At 37.3% G+C, this 27,892-nt stretch overlaps 3 protein-coding genes across 7 annotated transcripts; 2 read left to right on the top strand and 1 right to left on the bottom strand.

Annotated features, from left to right (window-relative positions):
* The first annotated feature begins 229 nt into the window (after window positions 1-229).
* Window positions 230-14,642, top strand: ifrd2 (interferon-related developmental regulator 2). Of its 4 annotated transcripts, none has more exons than XM_034306931.2 (13): window positions 230-735; window positions 2,311-2,373; window positions 6,097-6,210; window positions 6,835-6,916; window positions 7,887-8,011; window positions 8,148-8,305; window positions 8,859-8,912; window positions 10,184-10,362; window positions 11,142-11,250; window positions 11,380-11,511; window positions 12,078-12,206; window positions 12,326-12,418; window positions 12,599-14,642. In XM_034306931.2, the coding sequence occupies exons 1-13, from the start codon at window positions 690-692 to the stop codon at window positions 12,677-12,679; spliced, it is 1,365 nt and encodes a 454-aa protein (XP_034162822.2). In that variant the 5' UTR covers window positions 230-689; the 3' UTR covers window positions 12,680-14,642. The 4 variants fall into 4 exon arrangements, with proteins under 4 accessions (XP_034162822.2, XP_034162821.2, XP_053092058.1 ...); XM_034306930.2 differs by having other exon boundaries at window positions 231-735; window positions 11,377-11,511; XM_053236083.1 differs by lacking the exon at window positions 2,311-2,373 and having other exon boundaries at window positions 231-729; window positions 11,377-11,511.
* A 308-nt stretch (window positions 14,643-14,950) lies between these two features.
* dffb (DNA fragmentation factor, beta polypeptide (caspase-activated DNase)) lies at window positions 14,951-19,475 on the top strand. 2 transcript variants are annotated; one of them, XM_026912526.3, is made up of 7 exons: window positions 14,951-15,479; window positions 15,650-15,776; window positions 16,214-16,399; window positions 17,407-17,486; window positions 18,197-18,370; window positions 18,571-18,671; window positions 18,966-19,475. In XM_026912526.3, the coding sequence occupies exons 1-7, from the start codon at window positions 15,444-15,446 to the stop codon at window positions 19,168-19,170; spliced, it is 909 nt and encodes a 302-aa protein (XP_026768327.3). In that variant the 5' UTR covers window positions 14,951-15,443; the 3' UTR covers window positions 19,171-19,475. The 2 variants fall into 2 exon arrangements, with proteins under 2 accessions (XP_026768327.3, XP_026768239.3); XM_026912438.3 differs by having other exon boundaries at window positions 14,953-15,566.
* Window positions 19,476-20,386: 911 nt separating this feature from the next.
* On the bottom strand, window positions 20,387-24,839 carry c8h1orf174 (chromosome 8 C1orf174 homolog). Its single transcript, XM_034306604.2, has 2 exons — window positions 24,310-24,839; window positions 20,387-21,979 (listed from the first exon to the last, which is right to left on the bottom strand). The coding sequence occupies exons 1-2, from the start codon at window positions 24,637-24,639 to the stop codon at window positions 21,878-21,880; spliced, it is 432 nt and encodes a 143-aa protein (XP_034162495.2). The 5' UTR covers window positions 24,640-24,839; the 3' UTR covers window positions 20,387-21,877.
* Between the last annotated feature and the right edge of the window lie 3,053 nt (window positions 24,840-27,892).

Below are 27,892 nucleotides of genomic sequence, written 5' to 3'. Positions count from 1 at the left end.
CTGTCTGTTCAGCTGCCACTTGTTCTTCCCCAAATGGAGTTTTTCTCCAAAGTACTTTGCAGGCTACGTCATTACCCAAACATTTCTGAACAGCTGATATTCACAGAATTCTGGGAAATGTATTGTCTTGTAGCGTCACGCTCTTATTTCTTGCACGTTGAAAGACTACATTACCCATAAGCCACCACGCGGTGTGTTGTGGAAGAGGCGGCGCGTGCCGGGTCTATGGGCCGTTACCGGGAGAAGATGGTGGAAGCTGTGGCGGCAACGTGCACAAAACTCCGTCTAAAACATTTCGGAAAATATTTACCATCTCAGCCTGGCATAAGATATCGGTTACCGGGAGATAAACACAGATAATACACGCTAAAGAAAAGATCAGATCCGGCGTTTGTGTGACGGGGAATGACCCACACACTCACGCGCACACACACACAGATTAGTGGTGTGAAAACGTGGGTAATGAAGTCACGACCAAGTTGTGAAATTTAACCAGAGCTAGTTAGTGAATGTATTCGATGATTCGCTAGTATTCGACTATTCTGTGGTGGAAGAATCGACAGTCTGGCCAACCGTTTTATTCGAGCTGACTCCCGCTTTGTCTGAGCGCCGAAAAGCTGTGTGTGTATGTGTGTGTGTGTGTATGCGCAGCTAAAGCAGCATTAGCCTGAGTTGGATCAACTGACAACATGCCACGGAGCAAAAAAGGGAAACGTGGGGCCACTTCAAGTAAGGGTGAGTTCTGCTAGTGCAGAAGTGTGCACTCACAGCCAGCTGTAGCATGAAGGAAGTGCTGGGGTTTTTATTTATTAATTAAAGCTCTGGTTTTAAATTTAAATGAGAAGTCCCTCGAGCTAATCACACAGTTCACAGAAAGGTTAACTAGTTAGCTGTCCTCTAGTTTGCCTGTGTAAATGTATTATTATTATGATTATTAGAAACATAAATATTCTGTTATACTATTATTATTATTATTATTATTATTATTATTATTATTACAAACATAAATATTCTGTTATTCAATTATTATTTAATGTATTATTATTATAGAAATGATGGACGTGATGTTTTCTATTAATGAAGCCAATAATTGTAAGTTAGAAATCCAAACAAGGCATCTGGCTAATTACACAGATATTAAAATGTTAATTAGTTAAATATCCTCTAACTTTGCCCTTGTTAAATTATTGGTATTGTTGTTTTGTTGTTCAGTAACAACAACAACAATAATAATAATAATAATAATAATAATTATTATTATTATTATTATTATTAATAATAATAATAATAATAATAATAATAATAACTAGTAGAAATAGTATAGAAGGGAAGGACTTTTCTGTCAATTAAACCTAAATTTTAATGTTAAAAAAAATCTAATCATGGCATCTGCCAAATTACACAGATATTAAAATGGATAATTGTAGCTGTCTTTTATGTTTGCCTTTGCCAAATAATGATCATGATGATATATTTTTGTTGTTATTATTAATAATAATTTTATTGTTGGTGGTGTTACTATTAAATAATAACAATATTTATAAAAGCAACATTAAATATATATATATATAAAAGCACTTACTATTTGAAGTTCAGAATGAAGGCTAGTTGTCTGTAATGATGGTTGATGAAAGTTTTCATTCATTTGCAACAGCTAATTAACAATATCATGTTTATTAGTTAGCCCCGTCTCAGTTATTCCAATTTATACAAATTAATCTGTTAACGTTGTCATTCCATTAATATAACCATATTATTACTGTAATAATTTGTACACGTGTTTGTAGACTATCTGTATATCAAAATTGAACACGTCTGCATCATAGATTGTAAAATAAAAAAATTTACTGTGTTACACTCTGCACATGTGTCTTTTACCTGGTACGTTAGTTTGATAATCCAAGTTTTAGGAAAATTCAAATCCTTACTAATCAGAAATATCGATTGGTTATATGGCTATAAGCTACATATTTATCAGTTTCACTTCCTGCCAGTTATATTCACTTTCAGTCTGTTACTGTGATTATATTTCCTCTGTAAAGACATGTGAAGGACTGTAACAGTACCGGGTAATTGTGAATAATCAGGACCACACGTAAAGCAAAAGAAAAGTCTGTAATGTTTCATTCAGGGGTGCGCACTCATACTCATCAAAGAGGCTTTTGCTTATCAGACCTTATTTGACATAAGATTACTGATATAAATGGTTAAGACAGACAGTGTTCTTGGAGTCAGAGTGTCACTGTGCAGCACCTTTATCCTGCAGCGTTGTCATATGAATGTTTCATTCCTCTTATTGCCTTGAAATAGGCTCGCTTCGACAGGAAGTGCTTCTGTTGCAGCTTTCAGCCAAGACGCCACTGTCACGTCCAGGTAGCGTCCGTGTGACCTCCCATATCTCGCCTTAATCATGAATGTGCCCTTGCATTTCATTCATTACTGTCTATTACTCTATCGTGAATGGCACACATTAATACACTTTACCATGGAGCACTATTCATTTGCCCATCTACATCCATCTTCCTCCGTCCAGGCTGGAATATTAACCTACTAGTCCTGAAGCAATGAATCTATTCACTTATCTAATCACTTATAGAAGTTACTGTGTTTCGGCAGCGCAGACACATGAGCGCTTTTCCCCAGTCGTCTGTCTTACGAAAGAAACCTTCAGGACAGAACAATCTTTTTCAGGACGTTGAATCTCATTATTAAATTACGTTCTTGTCTTTAATTTATCAGCTGTCTTTATGGAGAAGTCTTTAATGTCTTAAAAGTCTTAAGAAGAGCAAAATTAGCTGAATCAGATGTTCTCGATGAGACAGTTGTCCTGGACAGACTCTGTGCATGGCCTGTGCTATTATGTCACCATACCAGACTCGTCCCTGTCGTCCCTTTTGCATGACATTAACCTCACTGGAGCTTTCCACCTCAGAACACAAACGTGTGATGTGCCTCAGAGTTCATAGCTCTGTAGATACAAGCTGCTTTATCTGTTTATATGGCAGCTGGCCACTGAGCGCTATCTAATCCTGTCTAATCAACCTGAAGGTTATTGATTCATTTCCGTCAGTCTAAATGACATCCTGTCAATACTGTTGAATACTTGAATAGGATTGCTCAGAAGGTGTTTATTTTCCATAACAGTACATCTTGGACTGTAGTTCTGGCTGCTAGGCAAATCACAGGTTAATGTGCGTGTTCTGTTCTTGTTTATAGTAACAAATTAAACTGGGGCTTGTATGGCATTTTCAACTCGTTGAGAATGGCTGTTTATAGCTGCTATAACATGAGCGTTACCAGGAACTAACTTGCTTCATGGGTGTTCCACAAAATTAAATGTAACTATAAATGGATGAAAAAACTATTTTAATGACAAAAAAATTAATTGTGAGAAAATTGCTGTGCTGTATGAAAAATAAAACACTCCATGACATGCTGTTATTGGAAAATAATCCAGATTGGGGCGGTAACAGTAACAGGGCTGCATCACAGTACCCCATCTTTGATTATTTTCCAACAGTGGTACACAATCATGTTTTATTTCGTACTTATAGGACAATTAAAATTTTGCAGACATGATTTTTAAAAGCAAGAGTATTTTTAAGATTAATCTAATTTGTTGCCTTTGATTGATTGATTAAATCAATGGTCAACACAGCATTTTTTTTTCCCCAATCATAGTACAGAGCGCAATGACAGACGATTTTATGTGTGGAGCTTCAGTTAGGAAACTGAACTTTGCCCCATATTGGATTTCTGCTGAGGGCTGGAGAGGAATCTGTGTCTGTACTTTCACGTGCATGAGCTGGATTTTGTGCAAGCATTGGTTAATATTTATGCCAAATACATAGTCCATGTTATTCCTCATTTTAATGGCTGCCTCACATGTCCTTCGGTTGTCCCCCATATTAGTTGTGCATGGCCTCAGAGATTAATGCAGTGCAGACCAAAAAAACTCAAATCTCATCCAGATTATTTTTAAGTATATCGTTTACATTACATGCATTTATAAAGTGATTTCCTCACAAGTGAAACTCTCATTTACAGCCACACACACACAACTTTTTTTACATGCTAATCTATTTTATTTTTATTTTATTTAATTCTGAATCTTTTAGATAGTAAATACAAGGTCGTGTGTGATTTGAAACACTCATTACAATGACAAAGTTTTAAAGGGAAGCTAACAGCTGGTCTGCGTATGTGTCTTTCCAAGCTACGTCACATATGCGCCCCAGGATAGCTGGCTGTAAATCGCTGACATAGAAACCTGTCAGGCAGGCCTACTTCAGCTCTGACCTGTCCTCCAATGTGTTTAAATTTTACTTCTCAAGATGAGCAAAAGTTATGTAGAATAGAGCTGGGGGATATGACAAAAATCTCACATAGCACAAATAGATCACAAAATGTAGGTTTGCTAACAAACTGATTCAAACCTGACTTCAATTATATGCTTATTTAGTATCTACAAATGAATTATTTAACAGTGAAAAGGAAAAGAAGCTAAGAATGTTTTAAAAAAATTACAGTTTTAATATAATCCATTTGTAATTGTTATTTAAAAAATACTGATGATATGCAGTGTATCAGAACAATTTATCACAATATCAGTAGTGTTATATCGTCGTATCGCCCAACCCTACAGTGGAGTACAGTACAGTTGATCTAAAAGCTGGTGTCATGCTCCAGTTAGAAGAAGGGATAAGCGACAGTGTGTTGATGAGGTAGTGATGAATGAATGAATAGAGTGGATGGATTGTTAGACAGAGAGGTTGTGTGAATGTTTCTGCTTGTTCAGGACATAAAACTAAGTGCTCATTGTGTGTGTCATTGGCTGTTGTGCAAGGGGTCAGCTGGTTCACACAAGGTCATGACCTGAGAGAAAACTGAATTGCAAACCTATAAATACAAACATAGTCCCTTATTTATTGACAAGCACAGATTTGCCTACAGCGTCGTTGAAGGAATCTGCGTCTGATTCAACTATTGAAATGAATCAGATGACACTGTGGACACAAGCTCCCACACACTCCCTTATTTACATGACATGTACGTATGACACACCCCAATTTACATGAAACACTCTAATTTACACAGGTGTTGTAATGGTGAGCAAGAAAACAAATCCTTACTTCATACAAAAAAAATCTTACTGTGCCCAAAAAAGACACTGCATTTAGGTCAGAGCTTACCGGTGAATCTTATGCGTAAATGTACCTATTACTTAATTAAATGTGACTATTACTTAATTAAATGTGTTTCATACTTAATTAAAGAGCTAATGAGCTGATTAATGATCTACACATGTGCCTCTGTTTCACATTTACTTTGGCACTATTCCTCATCTACAGAACATTTTTTACGTAAAAGCTTCCTGCATTTACAATTGCGATTATTAATGTTATTTTTAACATTAATTTACAATTTGCAATTTACAGTTGTGATTATTAATGTTACTACTCAGTTTGCTCTATAATTACTGACAATATTGTGTCTGATTATTATACTGCAAATCGAGCGTAGTTTGCTCTATAATTACTGACAATATTGTGTCTGATTATTATACTGCAAATCGAGCGTTTTCAGGTTGTTAAAAAAGACGCACTCAAAAATAACTCACTCTAACCAGACGTGAGTTCAATCATACAGATACAGCAGAGGTGAAATCCATGACTAAGGAAACTGTTGCTGGAATTTGTGTACACTCATTTTATGAGCAGATTTGACTGTATCCATGATGGGTAAGAGCCATGAGTGGATTTTTTCGATTCATTATCTCCTTTATGGCTGTAAATGTTTGTTGCTGTACAGTTCAAATTAAATAGAGTGAAGCCACAGAACTGCTAAACAGAAAGCAGTAGGCTGAGCTGCTTAACTGCAGTGCATGTGATTGTACACATTTAGGAGTGTGTGTGTGGCTGTGCATGTGGACAGAATAACCCATGCTCTGTTTGTCACACATACTCTGCATGTGATCCTCTCTCGTCTCATGTCATCTCTTTCATCTCTTCATTCTTGACTTTCTTTCCTTTACCCAATTTAACCCCACCTTATCTTGGAAGTCCCTTAGTCATTTTTTTTCCTTCTCTCACTCAGGGAAGAACGGAGGAAAAGGAGGGTCCGGTGCCAGTGATGATGATTTGGCATCTGATGTGCTCAGTCATTACAGCAGTGCCAGTGAGAGTGCTTCAGTACTCGAAGAAGGATCAGGTGCATGTGCGCACACACACATACACACACACATTTCCTGGCTCTAACATTGCTGATTCATCTCAGAGAGGTTGATAATAAGCTGAGATTTTGAGCCAGGTTTAATGGAGCAGAGAAAACAGTTCAGTGTAGCAGCTTTGCAGGATTAGACTCTAATCTGTATTTAAGTACATAAACATGATTAATTACCATAATACACTAGGGCAGTATGCTGAGATAATATTGATATCACAATAAATTGTCACACATTACACCTTTTACAGATTTTTATATATTACAAATCCTGATAGGAAGCAGCTGATCAGATTTTTATTGTGTCCACAATCTTTGTAAATTGCGAAATTTAATTATAGATTTTGTTCCCTTTGTTTCTTGTATTAAATTATTTCATTTTGTCAACATTAAATAAGTGTCATCAAATCCATTCTTTTCTTAATGCAGCATTACTGTTTGGCAGGCAATTTTAGCAAATCTATACAGTTTATTGCGTACCGTGGAAATGTATTTAAGTATTTTGATATAATACTTTTGTCATATCGCCCACCCCTGTAATACACATATTATGAAGGTGTGAGAGCAGCGAGACCCACAGATCCTGTTTTAACCTAGTGTTGTGCTGAACAGGTGAGGCAGTGGATGAGCAAACTGCTCAGGAGGAAACAGAAGACAAACTGAAGCAGTGTATCGACAACCTGATGGACAAGAGGTGACACATTTTTTTTTTCACAAAGTCTCACAAAGGGAGTGACACATAATTACACGCTTAAGCATTTTGAAAGCATTTTCAAAACGGAAAAGGGTTTTCAAAAAGGAAACAAGAATGTGGTCTCAAACTTTATTATCTCTTATTTTTAATCATGCTTGAATCTAGACAAATGCAGTGAACTTTCATCTGTATACGCTGATGTTAGGCTGAAGTCACATGCCGTGACATCACCATAAATAAGCATGGCTTATTTGATTGACATGCCGTCAAAACCAATAATATTTTTTTTTCATTAGACTTTTTGTGTTCATGTTGTGTTGGGTTTACTAGTGAGCGGTAGTAAACTAGAAAGTTGTGTGTAAAGTGTAAAATTGCAAATCTCATGCTAGTGTTCTAAATAATATATCAGAATCAGCACCATCAGCTGTTACTTTATATAGTGGAGTAATGGTGTGTGATTTGGGATATAGCTTATCTGTCCCTTGTGCTGTGTGTTAACTTTAGCCAGTGGCTAGTCACTGAGTTATTAAAATATTTCTCTTGTGACATAGATGAGGTGTTTAATAGGGACAGTTTTTGTCACTGTTGAACTGAAGACATGCGCTTCTGAGGGATATAATTATACTAGATATAAACATTTTGATTTTGACAGATTTTGTCAGTGTTGCTATAATTCCTTATAGTCCTAATACCACCATAATGTGTGTGTGTGTGTGTGTTTTTTTTTTTTTAAACAAACAATATAGACTGGTATTATGAATGACAGTTTCTTCCCTTTATATGTGTATATAACATCTTTATAAGCCACATCAGAAGTTAAGTGAAATGGGGTCATGTAATACTCTATGTATTCATATCAATAATTTTCTGTAACTTGAACAGCTTTTAAACACAGAAAACCTGCCTCATCCTTGGCCCACTTATATTCTGGTGCAGCTGTAACTGTAAAAATCCACTTTCTCTCTCTCAGTGTGAAGACACGGCTAGCAGCGCTGGAGAGCTTGCGATTAGCGTTCTCCTCCAGAGTGCTGTATGACTTCCTGCTGGAGAGACGCCTCACCATCGGCGACTGCCTGGAACGCAGCCTGAAGAAAGGTAGGCACTAGGACCATGTTAGAGTTGAAAGAGAGTTGGGAATCAAGTTTGTGAAGAATGCATTTAAGTTTGACACCCCCCCTTCTCTCTCTCTCTCTCTCTCTCTCTCTCTCTCTCTCTGTGTGTGTGTCTGTAGGTGGAGGAGAGGAGCAGGCTGCAGCAGCCACACTGTGTGCACTCCTCTGTATTCAGCTGGGAGGTGGATTCGAAGGCGAGGAGGGCTTTAAGGTGTTCCGCCCCCTCCTTAGCTCCATCCTGACTGACAGCTGTGCCAGCCTATCAGCTCGTCAAAGTGTGAGTATAGGGTGGCAGAACACATTTCAAGTTTGAGTACTATTCAGATTTACATGCCTTTTATATACTTCCGTATGTCTGACAGCAAAAAAAACAAAATGTGAATGTTCTGTCTTCAGTCACGTAACATTAATTTATAGCAATTCAATCGTCTTCCTCTTTAATAGTCACTTATTGGAGTCACTTTTTTTCACTTTAATTTTTTTTTTTCTCAAAATGACCTGTATCTCTGGAAACTAGAGTGGCTTGGGGTATGAAATTTTGATACCTTTTCAATACTACAATGTGTTAAACAGTTCAGTTCAATAACATATACATGCTGTACCCACATGCACACACAGGAGGTGTATATATAAATTCGAATGCATTTTGCCAACTGTAGTGTATGAAGTTTACCACAATCTTCACACTGTTACAGAGCTTTGTCTTTGATTGACTTTATCTATTACCAGCTCCCAGGTTAAAGCAATTTAAGACAGTAATTGTTTCTAAGTGACTACAAGGATTGGGCTCAGAGTTCTCCTGATACTCATTATTCTCTCTTTTCCTCTAGTGTGCCCGAGCATTGGGCATGTGCTGCTACGTGTCCGCATCAGACAATGCTGAAGTAAATATTCACCATCTTCACACCACAGAAAAATTAAAGACCGATTATATGATATACAACCCCAAATCAGGAAAAGTTGGGACAGTATGGAAAACACAAATAAAAAAAGAAAGTAGTGATTTCTAAATTTACTTTGACTTGTATTTCATTGCAGACAATATGAACACAAAATATTTCATGTTTTGTCTGGTCAACTTAATTTCATTTGTAAATATACATCCTTTCCTGTCATTCCAACAAATACGTGAGAAAATTATTGAAATGTTTAAAAACAATGTTCCTCAAAGAAATATAGGAAGACATTTGCTGATTTCACTTTCAACAGTGCATAACATAATTAAAAGATTCAAGGAATGTGGAGGAATTTCAGTGCGTAAAGGACAAGGGAGCAAGCCTAAGCTGAACAACCGTGCTCTCCGATCCCTCAGGCGGCACTGCATCAAGAATCGTCATTCATCTATAAGCAATATCACCACATGGGCTCAGGACTACTTTGGCAAACCTTTGTCAAGTACCACAATACGTAGTTACATCAACAAATGCCAGTTAAAACTGTACTGTGCCAAAAGGAAGCCCTATGTTAACAGTGTCCAGAAGCGCCGTCGACTTCTCTGGGCTCTGAGGCATCTGGGATGGACCATCACACAGTGGAAACGTGTACTTTGGTCAGATGAATCAGTATTTCAGGTATTTTTTGGGAGAAATGGACAATGCAAAACCACATTCTGCACACATTACAAAGTCCTGGCTGCGGAGGAAGAGGATACAGGTACTTGACTGGCCTGCCTGCAGTCCCGACCTGTCTCCAACAGAGAATGTGTGGCGCATTTTGAAGCGCAAAATGCGACAACGAAGACCCCGTACTGTTGCCCACCTTAAGACTTGTTTACAGCAAGAATGGGACAAAATTACACCTGAAACACTTCTTCACTTGGTGTCTTCAGTCCCTAAACATCTTTTAAGTGTTGTGAAAAGGAATGGCAACATTACAAAGTGGTAAATGCTTTACTGTTCCAACTTTTTTTGAAATGTGTTGCAAGAACCAAAATAGGAATTTTATTTTTTTGAAGAAAAAACTATAAAAATCATGAGGAACACATTAAATAATGTGCTGTTGTATTGTCTGCAATGAAATACAAGTCAAAGTAAATTTAGAAATCACTACTTTCTTTTTTTATTTGTGTTTTCCATACTGTCCCAACTTTTTCTGATTTGGGGTTGTATATATGACTTGAGGAGCATTTGTTAACTTTTTAATTCTTATCCGTCAGGATTTGTTGAAGTGTATGGGACATTTGGAGAGTGTGTTTGTGGGAGCGTATCCACTGGGTGATGGTAGCTTACCCTCTGTTAAACCTGGAACTCCGGCTCTCCACAGCGCTGCCCTTCAGGCCTGGGCTCTGCTCGGCACTCTGTGTCCTGCCTCCCACATCAAAAACGTGGTCAGCCAGTAAGTGCTTACCACACACACACACACACACACACACACACACACACACACACAACTGCATCAGCAGCAAGCTAAAAACCACATTTATTTTTCATTCTTTCAGTTAAGTAATATGAAATTTTTTGTGTATGTCGCCCTTGACCTGATTCGGACCCTGAACTCTGGCTCCAGTCAGCTTCTTGCAAGAGCTCTGCGGCAGAGAAATGAATTATACAATTATGGTTTACACACGTGATAATTATTACTTTTGCTTCATGTATTAGTTAGTTTCATTGTTTATAAATGTTATGTTTAAAAAAAAAAAAAAAAGCATATGATTTTAGAATAATGTAAAATGTGTTCTAAACAAATACAGATATGAATAATAAGCGTACTATTTTTTTTTTTTTTTTTTTTTTTTAAAATATTGTCATATGTAGCTTGAAAGGTGCAGAGTATAAATATTGTGGGTAGGGTTCCAATTTTCAGCACAATTACCTCCAGCTACATCTCCAAATCTGCACAAAAAGACTTGAAGCTAGCCCAAAGGGTTTGGACATTGGACAAGGAGACACATTTTTCTTCATTTTCTTATACTGGCAAACAAGTTCACAGTGGTGTCCACACAGTCTGAGAGCAGTGTAAAAAATAGGTTCTTCGTGTTTTATTAAAAGGTCCATATAAGTCACTCCAAACTGTGATTTCCAAGTCAGGTCTTGGTCTTCGTTTTGTTTGTTTTTGTTTATGCACAAACCTGAACAACTCTCTCTCTCTCTCTCTCTCTCTCTCTTTTTTCTCAGTCACTTGCCTCGGCTGCAGGCTTGTTTGGAGAGCAGTGAGGTGAACTTCAGGATCGCTGTAGGAGAAACCATCGCTCTGCTGTATGAACTGGCACGTGAAGTTGATGAGGTGAGACACACAACCACTTCTATGTCTTGGCTTGTTAAGAACTTGATGTTGATGTGTTAAGAACTTGAATTAATATTTTGTTTGTAAGGTTTTTTGAATGTTTCTTGTTGTGTTTCCTGTGTTTAGGAGTTTGAGTATGAGGACTGTGATGTGCTGTGCGAGAGTCTGAAGCGTTTGGCAACAGACGGAAATAAACATCGGGCCAAAAACGACCGACGCAAGCAGCGCTCCATCTTCCGTGAGGTCCTGCATTACATCGAGGTAAGATGAGTCACAGTGACCTCCTGACTTGCTTGTGGCTGTTTTTGGGGCGAATGTATTTAACGCTTGAACAAAAGTGCTGCTATGAAACACAGGAGTTAGGCACTTAAAGATGTCAACCTAGTCAAAACCAAAATTCAGGATAGACAACAATTAACAGCTGGGTTTTGTCAGTTGATTTTTACTAATTTGCTTGCACCTTCAATAAATGAATGACATCCCAACCATTGTGAATATTGTGAACTACACAATAATTACTGAGTAAGACTAGATTTCTTAATTTTCGTTGCTTGAATGTAATTGTGTTTGAAGGATTTTTCCTCATAATATATGACATAGCTTTAGTTCACAATTCAAACCTTCAGGCTAGTTACTCTTTTTTGGACCTATGTACATTTACGGAGATGCTAATGTCTTACAGCATATTTAACATATAATTTAGATATACTAAAAGTTTAGCATTAAAAAGACTTCAGAAAAATTGTATTATTGGGTGAATTTTCGTAGGCACTTTAGTTAGACACCTGTGTATTTTTTGCTATATGCCTCCTTTTCCCTCCACACAGAGTGAGGAGTTCTCTGAGGAGAAGGTCCGTTTTGGGGTCGAGGTGCTCTACCTTGACGGTTGGATGCGTCGTCGGATTTATGATGCCTTTAAAGAGGTGCTGGAGTCCGGAGTGAGCCACCACCTGCAGGTGAGGAGGATGCCACCATTTTAACTCTGAACTCTATAAAATCTAGTGTTAGAATGATCAGTATTCCAGTGTTTTTAACCCTTATGTGTGTGTGTGTGTGTGCGCGTGTGGTTTTGTAGGTTAATCCACTACTAAGAGATATTTTTGGACTTGGAGCTCCGCTCATTCTGGACTCTTCGGTCAAGGTCTCCCGGATCTCTCGCACAGAAAGGGTAACCTCTCACCTTTGACCTTTACTTTAGCACAGTGACTGATGATTGATTGTAACAGTGCCAAAACAACTAAGTTTATTTTGTGGTCTGAACTGAACACGTGAATGACCACTGGCTATTTATTTAAAAAAAAAAAAAAAAAATGGCGAAATATGCTCATTTGATAAATTTATTCCACAGCACCTTTTCAATTCAGCTGCGTTTAAAGCTCGGACAAAACTACGGAACAAAGTGAGGGACAAACGAGCAGATGTGATGTGATGTTGGAGCTAATGAAGATGAATTGATGCAGAGAGAGGAACACTACACACCTCTTTTGAGCTCACTTGAAATGTTAAAACAGCAACTGCCAAACCAGGGACTTGACAATGCAAAGTGTGTGTGAGTGTGTGTGAGTGTGTGTGAGTGCGTGTGAGTGCGTGTGAGTGCGTGTGAGTGCGTGTGAGTGCGTGTGAGTGCGCGTGCGTGCGCGTGCGTGCGCGTGCGTGCGCGTGCGTGCGCGTGCGTGCGTGTGTGTGTGCGTGCGTGCGCGTGCGCGTGTGTGCGCGCGCAGTCACGAAGAGTAAATGTGTGTGAATGGTGTGCCTCAGTTTTATTTAACGTTACTGAATATAAATAATAGGAAAATTAACTCTGCAACCCATAGCATTTTCCCTTAAAACACACATAACGTCATATTTCTACATGTCGAATTGCAGTGATGGTTCAGGGCAGGTCTCAGGAGATACCCTGTGATCAGCAGGAAGAAGGAAACTGCTAAGGAAAATGCTATGTATTGCTCCTTTAAACATCTTAATATTGTACATTTATAATGACCTCTTGCAAGGCTATATTGAGTGTTTCTGTTAAAATGTATTTTACTTCCTAATTTATTAAGAATTTTGGGAAAACAAAAGACTTTTTAACATTTGAAACAAATGAGCTATGTATACATAGTGGGAAATGGCCAAGGAAATGAAACCCTTTCTAGCTTTTGTATGAATATTTTACAAACTGGCTGCACATCTCTGATACATATGAAAATGTATGAAAATTTGAATGTTCTAATAATTGTATAAAGGTCTCCTCACACTGCCAACAAATTATCTTTTTCTCATCCTAATTCTAAATATTGGTTTAGTGTGAGTTGACAAAGTCGGCTGGATATTTCAAAATCAAAATCTCTCCCGGTGTTGTTTACTGTATTAGTGTATTCAGAGACTTTGGTTTGTGTTCACACTTTGAGGAAAATTCCTCTTTTACTAGAGCTGATACATTAACAGTACTGGCCAGGAGAGAGCCATCTTCCTGCTACAGCTGCTAACATCACCTTCATGTATTACTGAAAGTTTTACAGTTAGAAATAGGAGGCCAAAAATGTATTTTCTTAAGGATGAAGGGATAATTACAGATTTTTTGCAATTATATTTTCCCTACAGTAGACAAAATTGAAGGCCAGAATTTTGAATTATTCATTTAAATTGTTAGAAATGCGATGTAAAGGCTTCTGCACCCAATTCCAATGAATCATGAATTTCATTAATTAAAAGAATGACTGAACTGTGGTGTTTCTAAAAGGTGTAGGTTTTTTTTTTTAGCATAGCTTTATGTGAATAGAGCAAATCAAAGTTATTGGGGAGAGATTTACTTTTTTAACTACAGATTTTTTTGGAATAGAGTAAAACATCATTTCTCAAATCACTCTTTTTCTAATTATTATAGTTCCAAGTATAGTATACATCACAGATAAACTTTCACATTCATAACATTTTAATCATTACCATGGCCCACATCCATACACAGCCCAAAAAACTGACAAGTTATTCATTTACATTGCAAAACATTTATATAAGTAATAAAACATGACAACCATACTGTTATTGGAAAGTAATCACCAGAGGTTTTTTATTCCTCTTATACCACAGCAATTTACCAGCACTAACATTTTAAGCAATTTTTAAATTTGGATGACATCACTATCAGCTAAAATAATTACACTTAATGTAATCACATCCACAAAATTTAATTCCTCTTATTACTGAACATTGTAGCAGCTATAAACAGTCGTTCCCTCACCAGCATCTCTTTTTCTCTCAACATTGTGTGAGAAAAAAACTTCTGTTACCCAGAAACTGGAAAGTGCAAACTCCTCTGTCCTGAAGACTTTGCAGAAACTTACTGTTACAAAAAGTGCTGACAGTGAAGTCTATTTCCATACATGTTAAATAAAGAAACTGACAAAACACTTCACCATATTATGTTTTTCTTTGTTAAATAACAGCACATTTTATAAATATGGTTATTATTAGACTTAGTTTATGTGAAGCATCCATCATCAAGTCCCTGTAAATAAGCTTTTGTAGTAGAAAACAGTAACAGTAGAATGAGAGCATTAATACAAACATGTGATATGAATTACAGCTGGAACTACTGTCAGGGCTGCTGTTATAGAAAATTAATCAACACCTTCTGACCAATCATAATTTAATTCAAAAGCATATGGTATATATATATATGTGTGTGTGTATATATATATATATAATTTACACCCGTGTGTGTATCTAATATGTATTAGTCTAATTTTGTAATTTAATGCTGTTTTTAGAATCTAATGATCTAATGTATATCCAACTCCCAAACCACACACCAGTCCAGCAAGTCAAGAGGAAACAGAGGGCCTGGAAAACCCGCACATGATGAGACATAACTTTTGAGAAATAAGAGGAAACAGCGCCGGAAGTTGGAGATCGCAGTGGCCAGCAGTGCGGCGGAAATCCGACAAGAGAAACCCCGCCTTCCTGCTAGCACACGCTCGTGACGCCCTTTAATTTTTAATTTTGTTTTTATTTATTTACTGTTATTTTGTATTTGTACCGTTTATGTCAAATGTCTTGAGAACTTGCTGAATTGTTTTGTATTTTTGAAAGTCAATTTAAAAAAAATAAAAATAACACGCTCCAGTCTACACCGAACAAGAAGTCATATCACGAAGCCCCGCCCACTACACGCTAGATTCTATAGCGGCTTCCGGCTCGAAAACAAAAACATGCCGAAAGCACAAACAAAGCTGAAACCTTTAAAGGTGAGGCGAGCTGGAGAGACGAAAAAAGTCGGAGTGGCGGCGTTTACTCTGAAAGAGCTGATCAAGAAAGCATGCGGTTTATTTCAGGTTAAAATGTAATTTTTTAACATTAAATGTGCCTGTGAGCGGTCGAGTTATGGAGTTATTATTATCTTGCATTTGTTTTCTAGATGCCTGCGTCGAAGGTACAGTGTTGTTTGTATGAGGACGGGACGGTAGTGACAGAAGATTATTTTCTACATCTTCCCGATAACACGGAGTTGGTTCTACTTCCGGATGGAGAGAGCTGGAACGGAAGTGGGTTAAGTGCGCATGCGCGAAGTCACTGCTTACAAACATTGCACATGTCTGAAATTATAAACTATTCACTACAGCACGTGTTCCTGACTCTAGTCCTGGAGTTCCCCATGTCCTGCACATTGTAGTGTTTTCCCAGCCCCTGATTCAACTACTCAGCTAATTAATAGCTCTTCCTGAGTTGAAGTGAGTGTGTTAGAGCAGGGAGAACACTAAAATGTGCAGGACAGGGGTGTTTCCAGGCCATGGTTGGGAACCTGTTCACTATATGGTGCACTATTTAGGAAGCTTTGCTAACAACTTGGATGCTGAGCACCCAAAATACACATTGCAGAGAATAGGATGTAGTACCCTAGGCCTAGGCCAATTAACATGACACTGATCACGTGATCTTCATATATAAATTTCAATGTTTGCTTTTATGTCCTTCACCTCAGTGGCATATGACCTCAGCCAAATCCTCGGACTGGACAGACACTCAGAAGAGCTGATCACCGCCGCGCAACAGCTACTGACCGATGAGCATTCAGCTAAAAGAAGAAAAATCCTCAGTGAACTCCTGTGCAATCTGAAAGATAATGCAGAGCTGGAGAATAGGGAAGAAGATGAGGACTGGTTTGAAGGTAATAATGTCTTCAACTATTGCACTCTCTTTCTACAGTATATACTCTCTTTTTCTTTTTACAGTTTCATCTCATATTCTTTCTTAATCCACAATTTAATTTGTCAGACAAAACATATAATTTACTTACTCATGGTTCCTTTAATTTGAAAGAGGTGAACATCTTCACGCCATTTTATAGTGTCGTGGCAAATACTTCTGCAAATCAGAATAAGAAATATGAGTTACAAAGACAAGGGGTTCTGGATGCCAAAAATCTATAGACTTTACTGAATCAAACAGCAAAGCCGAGATGGTCTGCAGAGCATCTGATTTACATAGTCGTGGCCCATGCTTTTATACGATTCTAAAACAATAATCTCATTGGATGGAGTTTTCTCTTTTTTCTCTTAATCACACATCTGCCTCTCGTCACAATTATTTCACTGTCCCCTTATCTTAGTTTTAACCGCGAGAGTTCAGTCAGTTTATGTTTCAAAAACAACATTAGCCTTCACCTTAAAAAACTCTGTCTACAAGGTCACACCAGTCCGTTCTCACAGAAACACCCCTGCAGGATCACAGGCCTAGAGTCACTCTTCTGAATGTACTAGAAATGGTACAGTGTAGTATATAAAAGAAGCTCTGAAAGTTAATACATGTGGTGATTTAAGGTCACTTTTCAATACTGTTGCATAGATACTGATTGATATAATACTGATTAACAAATGATATTGATATAGATAACAGGAAATTCCTCCATAATAGCCCCCCCCCCCCCCTTTTTTTTTTTTTTTTTGAAAAACAGAACATTAAGGGAAATCATAAAATGTCAAGTACAATTTTGGCTGCTTGTTAATAATTTTTTTATTTTTTGTGTTCACCAATGCGATGTTACCTAAGGATAAATAGATAAATCAGGCAGCAAAAGAAGGATTTTGAGTTTATACTCTTGTTTTTTTTATTAGAACGAGGTTCAGCACTCACAAGTGAAAGTTTTGACTTATTTCTAACGTTGTCCATTTCTAGGGATCGACTTAAGATTTAAGACCAAGTCTTCATACATGAAGCACAACTGTGAGCAAAGAATACGGTCGTACTTGAAAGAGGTAGAAGCGCTGCACTGTTTTAACTTCTCTTCTTGTTTTATATAATTTCTGGCATCTTCACTTCTATCCATTACATAATTTAATACCACACCACTGTTTAATTCTCAATGCTGATTGGTTGGAAGACGTTGATTAATTTTCTATAACAGCACCAATTCACAGGTGCACTTGTTCTTTTAATATGTTATTGTTTCTGTAGTAACAGTTAATTCATAGGGACTTGTATGGTGGACACACCACAGATTTAAATAAAAACATGTATATTGTTTACATGGAAAGTTTTTTACACAGAAGAAAGTCTTCAGGACAGAGAAGTTCGCAGTTTCTTAGTAACATCGCAGGCTGCATTTAGAGATAAAAAATAAAGAGAAGCTATTGATGGAATTGTTTACAGCTGTTATAATCTACAGTATACCATACCTATAAATATTATATACCATATAGGAAAATAATCATCTCTGTGGTGGTAACATTCCACATCACATCATGTTTTAGTCCTTACTTAAGGTCATTTTAGTTGATTGAGCAACCTATTGTAATGTTATCATTTTAATTGTTGATTGTAGAATTTTTGAGAAGAACCAAGCTGTGTTTAATTATTAAGCATTTTACACACATACGGCACATTGACCTGACATTTGTAAATTTTGTATAAGATTGGACAGGTGTGAGTTGTAAGCCTTGCCTGATTTGAGTGTATTTCTCTCCAGGTGGACAGCCATGCTCACACTATTCAGAACGCTAAGCAGAAAAGTGAATATCAGAAGGTGGCAGCCAGCATGGCAGAAAAGCTGAAATCCATGCGCTATCATGGTAGTTACTTTGACAGGACGGAGAAGGAGCTCCATCGACTGTGCACTAAAGAGGGCTGGTTCTCCTGCCAGGTACCATCACCACTACAGTACACAATAAATACAAAATAAAAAGCTGAAAGTGCAATATTGAATTTTAGCCAAACATAGTTTAGTCTTGATACAATATTCAGTAATACAGAGTATTTCTTTTCCAAAAGATGTGTATGTATCACTTTAGACTTCTCTTATATTGTGTATACTGTGTACTCTTATATGTGGTGTGTTATCAGGGTGCTTTTAATCTGGATCAATGTGAATTGCTCCACTCAATAAACCCGTATGGTAACCGCGAGAGTAGAATCCTTTTCAGCACCTGGAATCTGGACCACAGGTGAGTAGAAATATAACTTTATCACTTCTGTATGTTTCAACTAGCAAAATAAACATCGTAGACTACGATACTGCCACAGTCTGGTGCACGCTGTAGGGCTCTCCTCTTCATTACTCTCTCCTCTTTCTTACTCTTTTTCTTTGCTACATGGTTTTAGGTTCAGGGACCCTGGGTGTTTTTTTTTTTTCCTGTCTTTTTAAAAGAAGTCACTGAACACCAGAAAATATTACTTAGGTTGAACCTTTTTCTTTTACTCATACCACAAAATAACTTTCTAAAGCTCCTCTGTTTCAGGATTGAGAAGAAGAGAACCATCATACCCACTCTTGTCAATGCGCTTCAAAGTAAAAAGAGCAGTGATATAAACCTGGACTATTTCTACAAGCTGCTATTCACAAGAGAAAATCTCAAGCTGGTTCACATCGTCTGCCACAAGAAAGGAGCTCATGACCTAACATGTGATTCACGCCAAGTGTACAGACGGGTTAAAAGGAAGTGAAGCGGATAGTGTTTACCTCATGACTAGAGTTGCCATAAATAAGTCAGGAGAATTGTGGTTTTCTATCCAGTGGAAAAGAATAGCATTTTTAATGCTTTCCTAATGTTTTTGAGGTGTGATTTATATTCCCGCAGTTGATCTTGTTTGAAAAAGAAATAAGTATATTTTTTAACAATGCACACTTTTTGTATTCAGTTTTAAAATGTGAAATTAAGGAACTGTCCTTGTGATTTTATGCATGATGTCTGATCAATGTTGGTCAAACTTTCTTTAGCACACTCAGGTTATTGGGAAATCTTTGTCAATTTAACATTTTTGTGCCTTATTTGTGAAAGATTCCTTGTGTTTTTTTTAAAGAGTCACTTTTTGTTTACATATTTAACTCTATGAAATTTGTTTTCTACATTAACTGGTACCAGAATATATTTTTATTGACATTTTTTTAATGAAACCAAATAGTTATGGTTCTGTTTCAACTGTCAGTCTACCAAAACAGCGAAAAAGAGTGAGCCAAATTTTCAGAAAAATATTGTTAAAACCCATTAAAAATGTAGAGTTGTGCATAAAATGTGTATTTGAATAGTGTCTATTTCTTGAAGCATTATAAGGTTTAGGCAGAATAACAGCTTCATTATTCATCATCATACAAAAGCCACACAGGCCCTTTCTTAAGTTACAACAATTCCATTTAATTTCATGCTGTTCTCAAATCAATAAACATTTACTTTGTCTGGACAGAGTATTGTACGTTTCAAAGTGTGAAGTAGATTAATACAGAATGTTCTTAACATTTAAATATTAACATCATATAAACAAAGCATCTTGTAACAAAATTAGCAAATAAAGATTTGTCTTTTTAATACAAAAATAGAGACGTCATTGTAAACCAAGACAGATAAGAATTTTACCTAATAATTTATACACACATGAATATAAAATTTTACAAGTCACATTTTGTATATAAAGTTAGTGCAAATGTTTCATACAACAGAACAATATATATATTGGCAATCTTGGCAATTTCAGATTTACAATGTCATTCAAACTTATAGAACATTTACATGATTACATATAAATATATACACAAATATATAATAAAGCATGTAAATGTAATATCCTCATTTTATATATACATATACATACATACATATATATAGTTGTTTATTTATATATATATATATATATATATATATATATATACACATATATATATATATATATATATATATATATATATATGAGATCAAGGAGAATATTACAGAAGCAGAAAAAACATCAAACTGTTATTTAAGAGTCTTTACAAACATTAACACGATGATTTTTCCTGACTGAGGCACTTAACTGACATCACATGACGTATAAAATGAACCTCCTGTCCACATTACGTTGTCTTGTCACACAGCAGTCTGTTTATAAAAAGACTGCAGCTACCAATTATGTTCTTAACTTATGTGCTTCATAATAAAGCTATTTTATGTACAGACAGGCTAATGAATTATATAATACCAAAACGTAAATGTTGTAGCTTAAAAGCGTCTTTCTTGGCAGGGGAAGTTATGAACATGTTTATACCTGCACATGATAAAACTGGCCTTGTGGATAATATTCATTCACCTTCAGTAAGTGCTTTATCCTGGGCAGGGTTGTGGTGGCTCTGGGGCCTATCCTGGGAACACTGGGATGAAGCAGGAATATACCCTGGACGGGACACTAGTCCATCGCTGGGCAACATTCAGGCACACATTCATACACTTGTTTACACCCAGGGGCAATTTAGAGTTGCCAGTCCACTCCACACAGACAGTAACCTGAGCTCAGGATGTGTGTGTGTGTGTGTTTGTGAGTGAATGTATGTAGCCATGCTGAAGGGCCCAGGGTTTCTTCAAGCTCTTCATTTTCAATGTATTTCACATTAAAAAAAAAAAAATTCAATTAAATACAGATTAACTACCTTCTGATGTACCTTTCTCTTCCTGCAGCACTACTGTGCTTCTGTGCCATGCAAGTTCAACTTTCATAAAGCTTCATCTCAGACTTCAATCCCACGTACTCCTGTACTTTTTCACAAGTGTAAGCTCTTGATTTACAATCAGTGCTACTCAGACATACTTTACCAACACAAAAACCTCCCGAAAATCAAAACTACATTTAGTTCTTTTTATAAAAGAAGCTGAGGCATTGTTTTAAGCTCTGCTAATATATTTTTGCAATATTTTTAATATGCTCTTTATCAAGGCCTAGAGTCACTGTATTGTAGCTGCAACACTGAAAATGTAAAAACTCAAGCTGGTTTAATACTCAAAAACCTTCTTCACTGTGATTACAACTGTTACAATCATAATCCCTGAAATGAGACTGACTGATAGTAATATATTGCGCACTAAGGATGATGGTAGAACTGAGAGTGGATGGAAAAACAGGCGGATGTCATATAGAAATAGTAAAATCCTTTAAAAAAAAATTTTTTTTGAAGTTACATTAAATTAGTTAAAACTCTGCACAGAGCTGCTTACAAAAGAAAATTCTTTACAACTTCAAAATTATAGTTTTTAACATTAGATAAACCCACACAAGTGCTCTTTTGGAAACTTTTTTCTGTACATAAAGAAAAACTTTTTTCTGCCATTATTACAAATGACTGTACAAATTTTCAATAAAAGTACATACAATGGTTGCGTCAGAGTTTTAAAGTCAGCTTGTGTGTGTGTTATGTCTGCTCCTCGTCACTGTCCTCTTTGGCGTAGTAATGACGCCTCCTGTACTCTCGTCTGCTCATTCCCTCTGTGCCAGTAGATTTGCGTGAAATGTCCTGCAGAAAAATATAAGACGGAAAATAAGAGAAATTGAAATGTTCTTTATCAACAGCTGCATGAGACTGTATGAACCTGTACAGCGTAAAAGTTCATCTGAAATTAATCACTTTTTTTTTTTTAATCATATTCACCAGAAAGTAAGCTTGTTGGTTTTTTTTATTTATTTATTTATTTCCAGACACAAATAAAGTCAATATTAAACAGTGTGCTTAAGCACAGCCTTCACAGGGGTAAAGTCTATGGGAGCAGTGCTGGGAGGAGCCCCATATGTTGCTGAAGTAAACATCACAAAAAATATTTAATCAAAGCAATCAATACAATTCATGGATCTGAGGGTGAGGATAAAGCGAGTCGAAAAGAAAAACTGGTGAGCTTTTGGTCTTTTCTGTAACACAGGTTTAACAAAGCTCTTGCATATATTCGTAGAAAGGTACATGCAGGTGTTAAATCAGGGGGAACTCATGTGAGCAAACAGAATAGAGCTGAGCTCCGCTGCTATAATTTGACAGAAATGTAATAATAGAATGATGTAATACAGTTTTACACTACTTCATATACAAATATTTGTTTCAGAATAGTCAAATGTATTCCTTCTATCAAATCATTTAACTGATGTGTTGTGTGAATTTAACTATTATGGGATTTTTTTTTATTTGATTTGATTTGCCTTCGGTGTCCCATCTCCTGTGAAATACCTGTCACTATCCTACCTCAAGAAATACTTCTGAATTTCTATGTTGAATCTGATAGAAATAAAACTTTTTTTTACCTTTTAAGACAAGTAAACAAAACTTTTGTAATGTATGCAATATTATCTGAATTAAACTTATACGTATTTGAGGAGGAAGGAATAAAGTAAAATGGGAAGCACTGTTATATGAAAATAATCAACAAGTGGGCGGTTTCCTATAACAGCAAGTCCTGAGGCGTTTTATTCCTCTTATACCACAGCAACAAATCAAAGTGTATATTTATTAAAGAGCAACACTGTTTTTACCAGCTATTGAACGTTGTGGAACATCCACGAGACAATTTTTAAAAAAAGCACAGACTTTCCCATGGAGGAAAATTTACAGATTGTTACAAAAGTGCTGACACTGGAGACTCTTTCTTTTGTAATATGTATATTTTAAGTCTTATATTATATGGAGTGTCTGCCATACAAGTCTCTGTGTACACTGTGTTACTATAGAAGCGATAATGTATTAAAACAAGTGTATTAATATAGAACTGTGATTAGGATAACGGCCAGCTGTAATGTCAGAGCTGCTACTGGAGAAAATTAATCAACACCATCTGACCAATCAACACTGTGGTATAATTAAAAACAAAATGTATTAATTTTGCTAGTGTAAAAGCTTTACTGAAGCACGTACTGTCAGAACATCTTCTTTCTGCTGCACCATCTCCATTACGGAAAACCGGTTTTATGATACGCATACGTGATTTGGCAGAGGTTTTGTGTTGGATGCCCTTCCTGACACAGCCCTCCATTTTTATCCAGACTTGGGACCAACAGTGAGAGCGCATTAGCTTGTGAAACCCCAGTGGCTAAAGGCCAGTGTGGGCCTAAAACCCACAACCCTGAGATAGAGTCTTATGCTTTACTGACTAAGCCAGCCAGGCACATGGAGCATGCATATAGAAACCAAGAAGATTTTCTGGCATCATAATGAAAAAAAGACAAACAAGGAAAGGCTAAAAGCTACATAATTCTAATTAGCAAAATTAAGCTTTTAGGACAGAAAACCCTTATTTGCTTCAGATTACATTTATATAATAAATAATATAAATTAAACAGTACTGTTCCACATATTGGCACCTATGAAAGAAGTAGGGCTCATTCACCAACTATATCCCAGTGTAAGCCATGCACTCAGGGCTCATTGATTATATTGTGAGAAAAAATTTTGGATCAGGCACGTGTGCATTCACAAAGCTGGGGTATATAAGTGTAGAGGTCTTAATGATGTTTCTAACCTATTTACATACACAGGATTTGGCAGACGCCCTTACCCAGAGTGACTTCCATTTATCTCATTTATACAACTGAATAGTTAAAGGGTTAAACTTTGCAGTACTGGGATTTGAACTCACAACCTTCCAGTCAGTAGGCCAACGACTTAACCACTGAGCCACCACATATTACCATTACACTGGGAAGACTAGCGGTCTGCTTTCATATTTTGGGGGAGAAAAAACAAACAAACAAAACACCTTCAGCTATGAAGAGACAACTAATAATTATAAGCCAAGGTCAAATGAATAAAACCGGTACATCACGTGGCGAATAAAATTCAGACACGTGGAAAAGTGGTAATGTTACCTGAACTGCGTCCAGGTTTCCGAAGAACTGCTCTACTGGGAAAATGTGGTTGCTGTCCTCATCGAAGAAGAGGCCGGGGTCTGCCCTGTCGGCGGATCCGCAGCACTCCGCGTCCTCCATCTTCTCCGGGTTTGCGCGCGCCGACGCGCTCGCTCTCCCCGCGCTGTTTTCTTTCCCTCTCCGCTCCTTACGTCCCCCTCGATCCCCACAGCTCACGAGTCTGGCCGGAATCCTGTCCGTCTCGGTTCCGCTGCCGCTCGCTTTCTCCGCTCGGTGGCCGGATGAAGGTCTCTTCGGCAGCCGTTTCCTCTCCCCGCTGTCGCCGGCCATCTGCTGCTGCTGCAGTGTGTTAATCACGGCCGTAATGTTCAGTCTCCCTCCGCTAGCTTTAATCCGCGAAACAACGTTTCTTCTTCTTCTTCTACAGTCGCCGCTGCTCGATAAATAATTATCAGTACGGTCTGAGGAGTGTTTACATGGTGGTAACTCGGACCACTCGGCGCTGCTCGGGCGGAAACACTGGGGAGGGGGAGCGGGAGGGGCTAGGGGGAGGGGCTAAGGGGAGGCGGAGGAATGGGAGGGGCTAGGGGGAGGGGCTAGGGGGCTGCTCGGCTTTGACGCTGAACTAGCATGAACTTTTCACACCGACACAGTTTAAAGACACAGTACACTATTTTCTCATACAGTGTTGCCAACATAGAGATTTTTACACTAGATTTTATTTAGACCGTTTCAGCGACTGTAATTTAAAAAAAGAGCCTAGATACTTTTGTAGAACACCTTAGTGACTGTCCTGAGGCTGGTACAGCTCTCCAGCTCACATAACAGCCGCTCATATATGAGTAGATATACAAGCTGAGAGAGCAGGTTCACTCCACTCACCATCAGTGTGTAATGCCTGACTGTGTTCCGCATGCGACCAATCGCTGATCACCACTGTTCCCAACAACCAATCACTGATCAACATTGTTTGTCCCGCCCTCTCACTGCTTTATTCTTCGTTTTAAAAACTTTTCTTTGAAATAGTGGATATACAAGTAATAAAAGCGAGTAACCTTTTCCTTCATGATTACTCACCTTTCACAACTACTCACTGCTTCTTTTCCTCTGCGTTCTTCATAGAAACTATAGTATTTTTTAAATGCATAAAAGATTAGTTTGTGCATAGTGCCATCACCAAAGATGTCTTCTTTCTATAAGAAGTTAATAATTTAAGAAATATATTCTAATCTATTATTTTCTATTCTGATAAAACTCTATTCTATTCTATTCTAAATGAAAACCTTCCTTCTTCATGTACTCTAAGTTGTAATTTGTAAGTTGTAATTTGATATGCCAATGATCATAATGAATAATATGAAAATCGATCTATGACGTCACCTCCGGGTCAATACTTGGTAGAACCACCTTTGGCTGCAAATACAGCTGCAGGTATTCTGGGATATATCTCTATCAGCTTTGCGCATGGAACCTGATATGTTTGCCCTTTCTTGACAAAATTGCCCAAGCTTGGTCAAATTGTGTGAAGACTGTTGGTAAACAGAAATTTTCAAGTATTTCCACAGTTTCTGAATTAGATAGAGGTCTCTGCCTTTATTGGGTCATTTTAAAACATTCAGGTTCTCAGTTTAAAACCACTCCAGTATAGCTTTGGCAGTATGTTTAGAGTTGATGTACTGCTGAAAGGCAAACCTCCACCCTAATTTCAAGTCTCTTACTGGAACAGATTTCTGTATTTGGCTCTACCTTGCCCTCAACTCGGAGTTTCCCAATCCCTGATGACAAAAAGCATGAGGTTTCCCAGGGTTGAGTTTCCATCAACTATTGCACTTCTTGTGCCAAGGCCAAAAAGTTCACTTTTGCTCTTCAGACAAGAGAACATTTTTCCACATTCTACTGAGTCTCAAAATTGGATTTCCTACCACTTTTTTTCCCCCCAATAATGGCTTTCTTCTCACCTGTCTTCCATGAAGCCCAGCGTTGTGGAGTGTCTGGGCTATGGGTTCCTTGAACAGCTTCTCCCCTCTGAGCTGTGGATCTCTTCTGCTTCTTGAGAGTAACCCTTGGGCCCTTGCTTACCTGACTAGTGACCTTCTTACATAGTGTTCTGGCATAGTCTTTCCATTTTTCAACATTTCAGTGGTGCTCCATGAGATGTTCAAAGTTTGGATATTTTATAATAAAATCCTGATGGATACTTTCCAGACCTTTGTCCCAGACTTGTTTTGATAGCTTTTTGTTCTTCTCTAAAGACAAATTTCAGATCTTTTTTCTAGACCTTCATGTATCACAAACAATGCTTTATAATGTTTAGAGCTAGAGAAGCTAGAGAAGAAGTGGCATACCCCTGAAATATTTCTAGTGACCTCGAGAGCTTGCTTACCGCTAGATCTTTTGAAGGCAGCTAAGGAGTATGATCACATGAGCAGTTTTACCAGGAAATCTCTTCAGCTCACTGTAAGGATTATTGTACTGGTAATGTGGAATTGTTATATGAAGCAGATAGAATGTACAGCCCAAATACAACACAGTGGAGCAAATTATATTCGAGCATTTTTACTCATCGCATGGGTCCTTCAGAGCTTCAGAAAAACGTTGAACCTCCATTGTGAACACCTATGGGTTTAGGTTTAATTTTCTGGTTTAATATATATAAATAAATAAATGTAAACACACACATAAAAGCAGAAGCCTTTATTGGTCACATATACATTATAACACAGTGAAATTTTTTTCTTCACATATCCCAGGAAGTTTGGGCCAGAGATGATACAACACCCCTGGAGCAGATAGGGTTAAGGACCTTGCTCAAGGGCCCAACAGTAGTAGCTTGGAAGTGCTGGGGCTTGAACCTCTGACCTTCTGAGCAGTAACCCAGAGCCTAAACCATTGAGCCACCACTGGATATAGTACATAATAAATATGTATTATATTAATATATAATATAAATATATTATATACAAATATAAAAATATTTTTGTTGTTGACTTATCACTGCCTGAGCATAAACAAAAATACAATACAGCAACTGACAAAGAAAAGAAAACACGTCTTGGGTTTAATTTCCGCTAGAGGGCGCCAGACAGACACCACAAAATAATTGTAGCATAAGGAGATTTTTAAAAGAATGTTACTGGTGAAATATTCAACATTTCACCAACAAATAGCGTCTTTCTTTTCAAAATAGGTAATCATAGGAAATATACAAACACTCCAAAAATACATTTTTTAATGCTTTTAAAAAGCTGAGTTTGGATTTGTGCTTGTGTGGTTTTTTTTTTTCTACAGCAGTGAGGTTTTTGTATTTGGCTCTTACCCCCACAACCCAAAATTACATTTTAGGAAAAATGGTGTGTTTTATTAACATTTTGATCTAATACATGGGTGGGAGCTCTATATATAGGCAAAGTATTTTACTGAGTTATTGACCAGAAACGTCATTTAATTCTTGGAGCCGTTTAACGACCTCTACCGCCTCTAATAGGTATTACAGCAAACATTTAGTTCAGCAAACCTCTGATGGGGAAGTTCTCTCAGTGATTATATATATGTATAGTCTGTGGGCCATTGCATTCCAGCAGAG

This window comes from Pangasianodon hypophthalmus, chromosome 8, assembly GCF_027358585.1.
Source record: "Pangasianodon hypophthalmus isolate fPanHyp1 chromosome 8, fPanHyp1.pri, whole genome shotgun sequence".
NCBI lineage: Eukaryota > Metazoa > Chordata > Actinopteri > Siluriformes > Pangasiidae > Pangasianodon > Pangasianodon hypophthalmus.
Note: the sequence above shows the minus strand (reverse complement) of the source record. Positions and strands in the feature narration are given on the sequence as shown.

What these genes read in the sequence shown, in the direction of transcription:
- ifrd2 (XM_034306930.2), top strand. Translation starts at nt 690, where the DNA reads ATGCCACGGAGCAAAAAAGGGAAACGTGGGGCCACTTCAAGTAAGG. An exon ending in ATCAAAAACGTGGTCAGCCA is followed by an intron (nt 10,363 to 11,141) that starts GTAAGTGCTTAC and finishes CTTTTTTCTCAG; the next exon opens with TCACTTGCCTCGGCTGCAGG. An exon ending in TGGCACGTGAAGTTGATGAG is followed by an intron (nt 11,251 to 11,376) that starts GTGAGACACACA and finishes TCCTGTGTTTAG; the next exon opens with GAGTTTGAGTATGAGGACTG.
- dffb (XM_026912438.3), top strand. Translation starts at nt 15,444, where the DNA reads ATGCCGAAAGCACAAACAAAGCTGAAACCTTTAAAGGTGAGGCGAGCT. An exon ending in AAGCATGCGGTTTATTTCAG is followed by an intron (nt 15,567 to 15,649) that starts GTTAAAATGTAA and finishes TTTGTTTTCTAG; the next exon opens with ATGCCTGCGTCGAAGGTACA. An exon ending in ACCTGGAATCTGGACCACAG is followed by an intron (nt 18,672 to 18,965) that starts GTGAGTAGAAAT and finishes CCTCTGTTTCAG; the next exon opens with GATTGAGAAGAAGAGAACCA.
- c8h1orf174 (XM_034306604.2), bottom strand. Translation starts at nt 24,639, where the DNA reads ATGGCCGGCGACAGCGGGGAGAGGAAACGGCTGCCGAAGAGACCTTCA. An exon ending in GAAACCTGGACGCAGTTCAG is followed by an intron (nt 21,980 to 24,309) that starts GTAACATTACCA and finishes ATTTTTCTGCAG; the next exon opens with GACATTTCACGCAAATCTAC.